The sequence below is a fragment of the Lingula anatina genome, chromosome 3, assembly GCF_051362555.1.
Source record: "Lingula anatina isolate TDL-2025a chromosome 3, LinAna3.0, whole genome shotgun sequence".
NCBI lineage: Eukaryota > Metazoa > Brachiopoda > Lingulata > Lingulida > Lingulidae > Lingula > Lingula anatina.
In genome coordinates, this window is record NC_141769.1 from 3,753,005 (window position 1) to 3,764,433 (window position 11,429).

The 11,429-nt window shown below is 35.5% G+C and overlaps 2 protein-coding genes across 3 annotated transcripts in view; one reads left to right on the top strand and one right to left on the bottom strand.

Annotated features, from left to right (window-relative positions):
* LOC106152539 (ATP-binding cassette sub-family A member 2) overlaps positions 1-9,436 on the top strand; it is a 39,695-nt gene extending 30,259 nt beyond the window's left edge. For both annotated transcript variants that reach the window (XM_087007445.1, XM_087007446.1), the window contains 14 exons: positions 256-371; positions 801-948; positions 1,276-1,399; positions 1,834-1,966; positions 2,116-2,236; positions 2,429-2,500; positions 2,762-2,868; positions 3,195-3,336; positions 3,648-3,782; positions 4,228-4,331; positions 4,853-5,057; positions 5,398-5,535; positions 5,889-6,059; positions 7,171-9,436. In XM_087007445.1, the coding sequence (XP_086863571.1) occupies positions 256-371; positions 801-948; positions 1,276-1,399; positions 1,834-1,966; positions 2,116-2,236; positions 2,429-2,500; positions 2,762-2,868; positions 3,195-3,336; positions 3,648-3,782; positions 4,228-4,331; positions 4,853-5,057; positions 5,398-5,535; positions 5,889-6,059; positions 7,171-7,212 (1,758 nt within the window). In that variant the 3' untranslated portion in view covers positions 7,213-9,436. The remainder of the gene's footprint in view (positions 1-255; positions 372-800; positions 949-1,275; positions 1,400-1,833; positions 1,967-2,115; positions 2,237-2,428; positions 2,501-2,761; positions 2,869-3,194; positions 3,337-3,647; positions 3,783-4,227; positions 4,332-4,852; positions 5,058-5,397; positions 5,536-5,888; positions 6,060-7,170) is intronic.
* A 503-nt stretch (positions 9,437-9,939) lies between these two features.
* On the bottom strand, positions 9,940-11,246 carry LOC106152446 (uncharacterized). Its single transcript, XM_013526030.2, has 2 exons — positions 10,941-11,246; positions 9,940-10,423 (listed from the first exon to the last, which is right to left on the bottom strand). The coding sequence occupies exons 1-2, from the start codon at positions 11,074-11,076 to the stop codon at positions 10,101-10,103; spliced, it is 459 nt and encodes a 152-aa protein (XP_013381484.2). The 5' UTR covers positions 11,077-11,246; the 3' UTR covers positions 9,940-10,100.
* Between the last annotated feature and the right edge of the window lie 183 nt (positions 11,247-11,429).

The window sequence follows — 11,429 nt, forward strand, 5'->3', positions numbered from 1 at the left end:
ACAAGCCTAAAATTTTCCGTACCGTTAGCTTACGGCCAACCTGGTCGAAGGCCTTCATCAGACTGATGTACGGAAAATTTTAGGCTTTTGTCTGAGAATTTTCATATTTATCCAACAACCAAGCTAATGAACATTTTTGCTCATATATCTAAACTATTTTGAAAACTGTAAGGCACCTTCTAAGAACAAATGCAAAGTCAACCAACCACCTTAATACTTGATAGTAATATTGATGTGTACTTTCCTGATTTTCAGTGTAACTACTTGATTCCTATGTCCTGCTGCATCATCATACTGCGTGTGTTTGACATCCCATCTTATGTCTCTGATACCAACTTTCCAGCAGTGGTCTCCTTGTTTCTTTTATATGGGTAAGTCAGTGCAACAATCTTAGTACTAATTGTATCCTAAAACATGTATCACATGTATTGCAAATCACATTTCACACAGGGGAATGTATGAAGTATGAAAGGTTTGTATAAATAGTTTTTGCTGGAGTTCTGTGTGCATGAGTGAGTGGGCTTCCACATCGCTGCCCGAATTGGGGACAATTTTTGCAATGCGCTATACATCATTACCTCTATGACCTTGAAGGGTTAAGGGTCTGATTAGATGGGAGGAGGAGGAGGAGGAGGTGTGTGTGTGTGTGTGTGTGTTTTTTTTTTTTTTTTTTGTGAAAAAGACCAGATATAGTGGATTAGATCTCCAGACATTCGATTCTCTTCTGGGATTTCACAATACTTTGTATTCATGAATGCTACTACATTTGTATTTTTGTGTTTATATATAATTTATTTCAGGTGGTCTATCACCCCTCTGATGTACCCAGCCTCCTTTGTGTTTAAGGAGCCCAGTACAGCGTACATCTTTCTCATCGTGATCAACCTATTCGTAGGCATTACATGTATCATCACAAGCTTCTTACTGGATATGTTTGACTATGACAAGGTAAATAAAGTTATGCATAATTTCTTTCCATGTGTATTTCCCATAAGATTTGTTTGCTAAATTTGCAACTTGAATGTGCATCTAATAACAGAAGACCTTTTGAGCAAGACTTGTTGTTATTACAGTTCAACACAGAATTCCTATATATCATAATCTAAAAATTCTGTTAATTTCTGTTTTTTTTTTTTTTTTTTTTACAAACTTTTTGGTTAAATCTGGCTTTTTCATTTGATTCTTAGGAATGTAAAATTTCATAATGCAAAATATATGTTTGAAGAGAGTATTAATTTTGATATTTATTTATTATATCTGTTCTTCCTATTCAAGGATCTTCATGAAGTTCACAAGGTGCTGAGTGTTGTTTTCTTACTATTCCCTAACTATTGCCTGGGAAGAGGTCTGATGGATATAGCCTTCAATGAGTACCACAACGAGTACTATTACAGAACTGGTAGGATGCTACTCTGATTAGCTCTCTTAATCAAAATTTGATCTAGTTTCTGTGCCAATAGTGAAACAGTCATAGATTTAATGGTAAAAGATATCATGTAAAACTAGACTAGTATGAAATTAGTGAACAGTTAAAACTGAATGGGACACCTAGAAAAGGAGACACTATGATCATAAATTCAAGGAAGTTTATGACAGCAACTTCCTGGTATATGATGACATCTTGTTTCCAAAGTATCACACTGAGGTGGGGAATTGCCATTCACCTGTTCAAGGTCCATTGCTGGTGGATTAAAAGGTAGTGCATTACTGTTAAGAAAAACTATTTAATCATCTCATCCAAAGGCCATGAAAAGCCTATTTATGTACATACACACTGTGTATGTGTAGCTGTCACTGATTTGTAACTGTAAAATCATGTGTTTTTCTGAACAGGTCAGTATGGGAAGGTGATGTCCCCCTTTGACTGGGATCTGGTGCCAAGGAACCTGGCTGCTATGGGCAGTATGGGCTTTGTCTTCTTCATTATCACACTCCTTTGTGAATACAGGTTCTTCATCAAGTCCAAGTGAGTTGAGAAACCATTATTACTGAGCAGTTATGCATTAGAAGTACCTATGCATTGCAAACAAAAGTTAAATCTAGCCCATTTGTTGTATAAGAAATAATAGAAAAATGATGTGGTATGTACTAAAGCAATACTTTCTAATTTGCCAGGCGTCTTAAAGTTGAAAGCTCAGTTATCACAGATGATGATGAAGATGTAGCTGCAGAGAGGAAGAGGGTGCTCAGAGGCAGTGGCAGAAATGATATGCTGAGGCTGGAAAATCTCACTAAGGTAAACTCTGGACCTTGGCTGTGGACATTTTCACTCAAATACAATAAACAATACAATTATCAAGTAATTCATTTAACAGATATATGATTGTATATAAATATTACGGCATGTTAAACTTGTTTGCTTATTATATTGATAGCCACCAGAGTAGACTACAATATAATAATATGAAAAAAAATACATTTTTGTTAGATATACAAGACGAGAAAACTAGGTCGCCATCTTGCTGTGGACCGCCTGTGTCTTGGAGTACCCCAGGGAGAGGTCAGTGATTCTATTGATGTGTGTGTGTGTTTGTGTATGTGTGTGTGTGTGCACGCACACTGGTGTGTTTGTATCAATGTCACACAGATATTTTCTGATAATATGAGGTAAAGAAAACTGTGTTCACTCTTATCTAAGATACCATTGTTCTCAAGAGATATGAAAGACTATTTTTGTTCTGAATTTGCTAGCATTTAAAACAAAATTTTTAGAGCTATTTATGAGGATGATTTATCAAAATGACATTGTATTTCTCCCCAGTGTTTTGGTTTACTTGGAGTCAATGGTGCTGGTAAAACAACAACCTTCAAGATGCTGACTGGAGATATTCAGCCCACAGGAGGTGATGCTTTCCTCAATGGATACAGGTAAAACATCATGACAAGGTTACCAAAGTAAAAACAAATAAGATCTGTATGTTAGAAAAATTGTTTTAGTGTGACTAATTGGGGTGAAACTGTGAAACTTGACAGCAGTCTGAAATGAGGTTTAGTTTGGGCTGTAAGAAAACTATTATATCTGTATCATTTATTCCTTTACATTCATATTATAGATGTGTGACCGTGAAACTATCAGAGCTTGTGGGTTTGGCACTTTTCAATTGAAACTCTCTTTTTCTTTCCAGCAGACTAGTACACTAATCTATGATTGAGTTCTCATTTTGACTGGTAAAAATGACACAATTGTGTTTCAGTATCCATGCAGACATGTTGAAGGTCCAGCAGAACATAGGTTACTGCCCCCAGTTTGATGCTTTGTATGACCAGCTAACAGCCAGGGAACACCTGCAGCTGTATGCCAGACTGAGGGGTGTACCATACAAGGATGAGAAGATGGTGAGTTCAGTTATATCAGGGATTGTAATGTCCACATATATCAGCGATTCTTATGCCTACGTATGTATGTCAGTGACCACCATGACCACATCACTGACTACTAATGGTTAATTTTTATGGTCAGACTGTGTGTTTGGAGATGTGGAGCTCACTTGCATCTGTCACCTTCACCTTGCCATTTCTGTTGCCCTTTCCTCTTTTTAATTTTTTTTTTAAGTTATCATTTGTAACTGGGCATTTTTAAGTGTGCAGTAAACACAACTCACTGTTATTGTGTGGAGTGTTCACCTATTTTTGTTTCCAATCTTCAGGTAGTGCAGTGGGCTCTGGAGAAGTTTGATCTGTTGTCTCTAGCAGATAACCTCTCTGGCTCTTACAGTGGTGGTAATAAGAGAAAACTGTCCACAGCTATTGCACTGCTAGGTAACCCGCCTGTTATATTCCTGGTAAGTGATATGGAAATTTAGTATTTAGAAACAATTCAGTAATGTAATGTTTTATATTCCTGGTAAGTTGAATGGAAATATAGTACTTAGAAACAATTCAGTATTGTAATGCTTTATATTCAGAATATTTTGCACAAAGGAAGGCATTGTTTTTAAAGTATGTGAAATGAGTGTTTGATTGCATTTTATTATTTAGTAGTACCAATTTTGAAACAAGATCCCTATTGGCCAAATTATGGTCCTGTGAGGTGAACAAAATATATTGCACCTCATTTTCAGGGATTTTAATCTATTGTAGGGAAATACTTTCAAACAGAATGCCTCTGCAGGTCTCTAAATATAACTGATAAATATCTTTCTTTGTGGTTTAAATCCACTTATTCCCTCAGTTTGTAAATATACATGCATCGGGTCTGATAAAAGCCTGTATTTTGCTATTCTCCAGGATGAACCCACCACCGGGATGGACCCACAGTCCCGGCGCTTCCTGTGGGATATAATCCTCAACCTCATCAAAGATGGAAGATCAGTAATTCTCACATCGCACAGGTCTGTACGTCTGCTAATTATTATAAGCTGTTTTCATGACAGTTTTAACAACTGCCATGCAATCAAAATGGTTTAAGAGTGATTTTGTTGTCTTAGGTTGTTTATTGGAAAAAAAACCCTGAAATTATTTTAAAGGTGGGTAGCTGTGTGGAAAGTCATCTACACAGACATGCTAACTGACCTTAGCCAATAAATTACTGATTTACTGGTCTGTTTGCCCTGTGGCCGTTTTTGAATCTAAAACATTTTTTGAACAAAAACTGACTTGGAGGCAGCTTTAGATGGGTTTGTGCTTATGGTTTCACATCCTGTCATAAACACAGTCTATTTCTGTATGTATTTACATCTGTAAAGAAAGAAAATTTCTCACAAATTATGACATTTGAACACCTCATTTGTCCTGAACATTTTGTCTGCTTTTCAGGTATTAATTAAATCGACAAAAACTGATTTGGGAAAAATAATTCATTTGTTTGAAATTTAGTTACTGACTTCTTTACATGATTGAATCTTTCTTCCAGCATGGAGGAATGTGAAGAACTGTGCACTCGTCTGGCTATCATGGTGAACGGTCATTTCAAATGCATGGGAAGCATACAGCACCTCAAAAATAAATTTGGCAAGGGGTACACTGTAACTGTTAGGGTTAAAGGTCATGATATTGATAGAGAGGTCAGGGCAGTCAGGCGCTATATGAATAGGCATTTCCCAGACGCTGAACTGAAGGTAAGGAGAAATCAATGTTAAATATATATGTAAATTTGCTTACAGCCTTTACTTATCTTGAATGTTTTCTGTGTGAAACATTTTTGTGATATTCAAAGATTTGAGTTACACAATTTTTATATTGATGTGAGGTAATATAAGAAAAATGTGCCATATGATATTTTCTTGTGATAAATGATAATTTAGATTATTATGTGAAGAGTTTATTTCTTCTGTTGATCAAATGACTGTACATGTCTAAACTTTGCTGTCTAATTTTATTTGACACAATTTCTTCTTATAAATCAACATGCTTGAGTGTTTCAAATTTTCTGTTCATGAAATAAGTTTTGTCCTCCAGGAGCAGCATCACAACACTGTCCAGTACGAGCTCGCGTCCAGCACTCTCTCCCTGGGGACTGCCTTTGCCAAGATGGAGGAGGCCCAACGTGATCTCAATGTGGAGGAGTACTCCATATGTCAGAATACATTAGATAATGTAAGGGACCAGGGTTATTTATTTTTGATTGTGTATATTTTGTAGATTGATGCTGACCTGCTGATAGCTCTTCTGTTCTTTATCACTATAGCAGCATGCATTACCATCCCTGGTGAACAGATACTCCTACCTTGTACATTGAATATTCTGATGTGCTGTTCATGTTTTCAGCAGTTTGAAAAGATGATAAGATTATTTAACAATTTGATCAAAGTTGTTCCCTAGGGGATATCAGTTTGTTTACATGGATATTTTTATGAAAGTTTAAGTTATCTAGATCTCAGAGTCTTTGGCTTCCTTTAAGAAAAGAAATCATTACATGAGGCTCTGAAATTACAAATTATTATTCACAGGTATTTATCAGTTTTGTGAAAATGCAGTCAGAGCTGGTGCGCGAGAGGCATGACACAGGAGAGACAGACCTTCCTTCAGAAAGGAGCCAGACGCTACACAGAGCTGAAGATGATGATGATGAACCACTACTTGATGCTGGTGATGACATGCCATTGGTGGGCCAGTCAGGGGTAACTAGGATATTTTTGTACTAGGAAGAAGAGCAAGTTTGATTTGATTAAGCATTTAAGACAGGGATCATCAGTTAATTTACAAAATGTGGTGAAATTATAAGGGTGCAATTTTCTAATGATATTTTTGAAGAATGTATAACAAGTTTATAAAGTGTGTACAGTTATAGTTTATAGATGATAAAAACATAAATTTAAATCTAAATAGTCATCTGTGTTTTCAATAAAAAGCATAAATTTACACACACACACACACACACACACACACACACACACCACCCTGAGCTTCAGAGATAACTTGACACTAACCTCTTCACAATAGCCTATCTTCATTGTGTCAAGTTACCTCTGACCACATTCGATTGCCTCTGCCGCCCGCCAATCAAATTTAAAGCCCGCACTCAATGACTCATTGAACGATCTAGCCAATGAACGCGAACGAGTCAAAGCGTGCTTTGTTCAAATCCGGACCAATCAAAGATAAGGCTGAATATCAGGGACTTGCCGTAACCTGTGGGCGGCACGCAAAATACATCATCCCTCAGTAGATAATGATGCAGGGCCTCAAACTGCTCTGGTTTCAATTCCGATATACTCATATTTTGCAAAGAATCAAGAGATAACTTAACACATTATTTTACGGAGTCACTCGTAGGAGACGCCATGCTTTCTTTGTGTACGGTTATGCACTCGGTACTACTCGGATGTCTCCGCACTCGACAATAACTTTGTTGTTAGTATAGAGCTTGCGGAATCAGCCGAAGATTGCCGATTGACGGTCAACCAATCAGTGTTTTCACCAAACTTTGGTGAAAAATTTTGAAACTTGGATTCGATTGGCTTATATAAACTAGGTCAAACTATTTTCGTCAGAGGTAACTTGACACGATGAAGATAGGCTATAGTGAAGAGGTTAGTGTCAAGTTATCTCTGAAGCTCAGGGTGACACACACACACACACCAAAAAAAATCATTTTCTTTCTATGTTTATTGTTTTTCCATGTATCATCCTCATTTTGTGTTTAAATACAAACATTTGTCGCACAAAAACTTTTTATGGACCGGAATTTATTTCGGATGTGTATAATTAATATTTGGGGCTTTTTTTCAGTCAAGACTGGCATTTATGAGCATGGAAGTCATGGACTGCTGATGTAAGGTTGAAAAGAGATTAACCAAGACAAGCCACACAAGCATTAGAACTTTTGTGCTCCTGTCCAGGCATTTGTGCTATTGATGTGCCTTCAGACTGGGTTAGAATTAACATTGATAAGAAACCCAACAATACCTTATGGACAAAACTCTCATTTTTGCAGTCCACTGTTCCTCAGTCTTGAGTAATTTTAATCTCAAGGAGTCATCTAGGCCCTTAAGCAAGCATAATTATATTTTAAAAAGAAATAAGGCATTTGTGAACTGTATTAGAATAATGATGGATTGTTTGCATTTGATGGTCTTAAATGAAGTGTTTATATTACTTTTTTTAAGCTATTTATAAACCACTATCAAAGCATTTGAAAGTTTGTTTTAATACTTCTGCAGCTGGGCAGCCCTTTTGGGAAGTGTTTTGATAAGAAAGAAAGGATTAAAAAGAAGTGATACATTTATGACATTCCTGCATTATCAAACATTTGTGCAAAAATTATTCAATAGAGACTCAGAAATTGTGGGTCTATCTTGATAAGTCTTTTTTGACAAAAATTCAAAACATTCAGGTACTTAAATGTACTGCTATTTCTATTTCTGTGTGTTATTTCTTTTCTTCTTGTCTAAAATTAATAAAATGCTAGTCTTAATTGATTTGGATTCTTACCGTAGTTGGTTCTGTGGTAATGCTTTCATTACTGAAGTAGTCAGTTGATTAAAATATTTTATAGAAGTTGCCAATCAGAAAAAGTGGAAATGCCAATTGAAGTGTTGGGATATGTTGGTTATCCAGACTAGTCTGTAATCAGATTACTATATAGGTTTCCTGAGCCATAGCATGACTGGACATTTATTTATTGCTCTTTTACCTGAAAGTTGGACCGTGTAATAACATTGAATATGTTGAAACTTATGTGAAATAGTGCAACTGGTACACTTGATGTTGAGATTGTTTTTACAATATATATAATATACACATATATTGCTGATCTTATTTATTTTTAAGTGTAATCTATTGTTATTGTCATAATCATGTCATCATATGTTATTTGTGCGTAAGCACCTCATTTACTTTATTTTACACTTGCGTTCTCAGTTATTGTTGCATGTTATATTATAAAGATGACAGTTTTAAAGTATATTTGAAGGCACCTGGATTTCTTCTGCTGCATTTATATATGTTTCCACTTCTTCTTCCTTGCATGAATTTTCTCAGTTATGGGATTATTAATAATTTTTTAGTACGATGATCTGTTCAAGTTAAAGTGTTTAATGTAATAGATAATAATGTTTAGAATAATATATAAATTATGAACTGGAGCATATCATGTGTAAAGTATGTGGTGATTTGCTCACAGCAGAACCATGACATAGTGTTAGGAAGCTACAAATTGCACTTGTAATGTCACTTTAAGAGCCCTTTTTACATGGAGTGGTACACTTAACCAGTCCAGAACACTATGAGGGATAACCAACTTCATAGCCTGGCTATTCCTTTAGTAAGTCACCTAAATGGCACCCCTGTTTCAGCAGGAAACAAACTTGTAAGAGATACTATAGTAGAATCACTTTCAAAGTATACTGGTCCAATGTCATGTAAGTGTATTGCTCAATGTAAGAAGTACCTAAAAATCTATTTTAAAAGGATAATAAAGAATTGCAATATTTTTTAGGTATATCCTATGTACTTTTCCAATACTTATTTTATAATCATACAAATGGCCTTTTAGTGAAGCTCAGATGATTCAGCATTTAAAATTTCAAAGGTAACTGAGGTCAAACAAAATCAATTAGTTACATTTTCTCCAAATATGTTTTTGTTTTCTGTTCCTTAAACATTTAATAAATAGGTACTTATGTACTGTTAAGAATAAATTAGATAAAAAGAAATTGGTGCTTAAAAATTAATGAGAAACTGCAATGTGCAATAATGTTACTGATGTGATTCCCAAATCATAGCTGAGGTTTAAATAAAGTATATTTGTACTGGCTTAGAACTGTCAAAGTACTTCAGGTTTCCATGTAATTGTTCAATAGTAAGTGGCACTGATTTGATGAGCAGCAGAGGACTTGTCTGAGGAATGACTGCTGAATCTTTATACCTTATCACCATAACATCAGGATTAAGCTAACGTACTTTCAAACTTAAGGGTTGTATTTTTGTCCTTCAGAACTGGCCTTAAAAATATATGGAAAAAAAAAAAGAAAATAAATCTATTCAACCAACTAGATATTATAAGTGTTTCTAATATTTTTCTATGTGAACAAGATTATTTACACCTCAGTTGTACAAGAAAGCACCAGCACCATATTTTGGTAAAAATTATTACAAAATAGAACCTCGTAAAGGATGATAATAAGTTATCGTTTAAAGGGATAACAACTCATTTTGGCATGAAAAGTGCCATAAAATGAATTTTCCTGGAGTATATGTCAATTTCCCATACTTCCCAAAGGTGAATGAATTTGTTCCAACATTCAAAGTCCATCGATTTTTTTTTCAATGTTTTTAGAAATAGATTGTTACAGATGACAGCACGCTATCTTGCAAAACCAGGATATTACAATTAACTGTCATTTTGGTGGAAAATTGCAATTTATTACATTGTTGTGTATTTTTTGCAATATATTTACTGGGGAATTTTGAATCTCATATGAAGATTTATTTTGGTCTGAAACAGTTGACCTTAGTATAATACATTCCTTGACAAAAGTGAAAGTTTTTGTCGCATCATTAAACTCATAGTTCTTAAACTTTATTTCAGTGAAAAGTCCACATTTTTACATTTTTCTTCAAACTCATCCCTGGTCAGATACACAGCCACAGGACTAGCAAGTCTGTTACATTTCTGACTTTTTTTTTCAATTGACACATTTTTGCTGCACTTATAATTGCTATCGACATGGTGCTTGTACCCCAGTGGATTCAACTTGGCTTTTTAATTCATTAATGGCTTCAGACAGTCTGCCACCCATCTTCTGAAGCTCCTCGTAGTAAACCTTCAAAGTCTCGGGGGCAGCACGCAGGTCTTTACTGAGTTCAATAAACTGTATCACTTTATTGTAAAATTCACTGACGTCAGTGTCCCTGTCCTCTGAATGCTGCTGTTGTGATGGCTGGGATATTGTGTTAGGTGTGACAGTGGGTGTGCCTGCAGCACAACTCTCATCTGAAACATCCATCAAACCACTGGCTTCAGTATCATTAGACCCAGACTCTGGAAGGAGATAGGAATCTATTGTCTTCAATAATGTAAACATTGTAAAGGGAAGATTTGTAAATCATTATCTGAGCAAATGCATATTAATTTTTTTGATCCTTCTCCACTTCTATGAACCATGAAAATTACATACTAGTAGGCAATTTCATCTTGGGTAAATCGTTTTAAGAGACCATGACTTCTCTCTCTCTCTCTCTCTGTGTGTGTGTGTGTGTGTGTGCGTTTGTGTGTGTGACTAGTAAATACAAGAAATATGAATAAACTCCAAAGGTTGTGACAACCTTGGCAAATGGTGACAGTTAAATCCAATCAAACAGTACTAGTGATTAGTGCACAAATGTACAAAGATACAGAATAGCACACTAATCTTTTTTTTTTTTTTTTTAACTTTTAGACAGGTTACTGAGGTATTAAAACAACTTAAGGTATCAGGATGGCTAGAATCAATATATCAAAGGCAAAAATACATGAATAAATAAAGAAAATTAACAATCAAATGACTAAATCTAATGACCTTCGAAAATCTTTTTTATCATGGTATATACAACATCGCCCGCTGTGACGTGTTGCAGGTCTCCCTGAATTTGTTCCAATGTAGGTGGCTCTGGCCTGGCAGGTAGAACGGGGACGGGGGGTTTCTTCTTCGGCATATCTTTACGACCAATACATAAAACGCCGTACTACTCGTAACTGTAGGTTTGGACAATTTTCCTATTTACCTAGAAACACAAAATATGGAATGCCATCATACCAGTAAATCCACTTGCGATGTTTTCTACAGAATAGCTTTTGCACTTTAGTTCACTTATTCGTCACTAGATGAAGCATGTGCTCTGTTATTACAAGATAAACTCCCTCTGACAAATGCTCAGGTCGTTATCGATTTCAAGAGCAATTAGGTGAAAAAAGATGCCAAAATATATTTTGTAACTTTGGGAGTTAAATTTAAGAAGTATGGCATTTAATCAATTTCATATGACAACGGCCAAGAGATTCACACTAC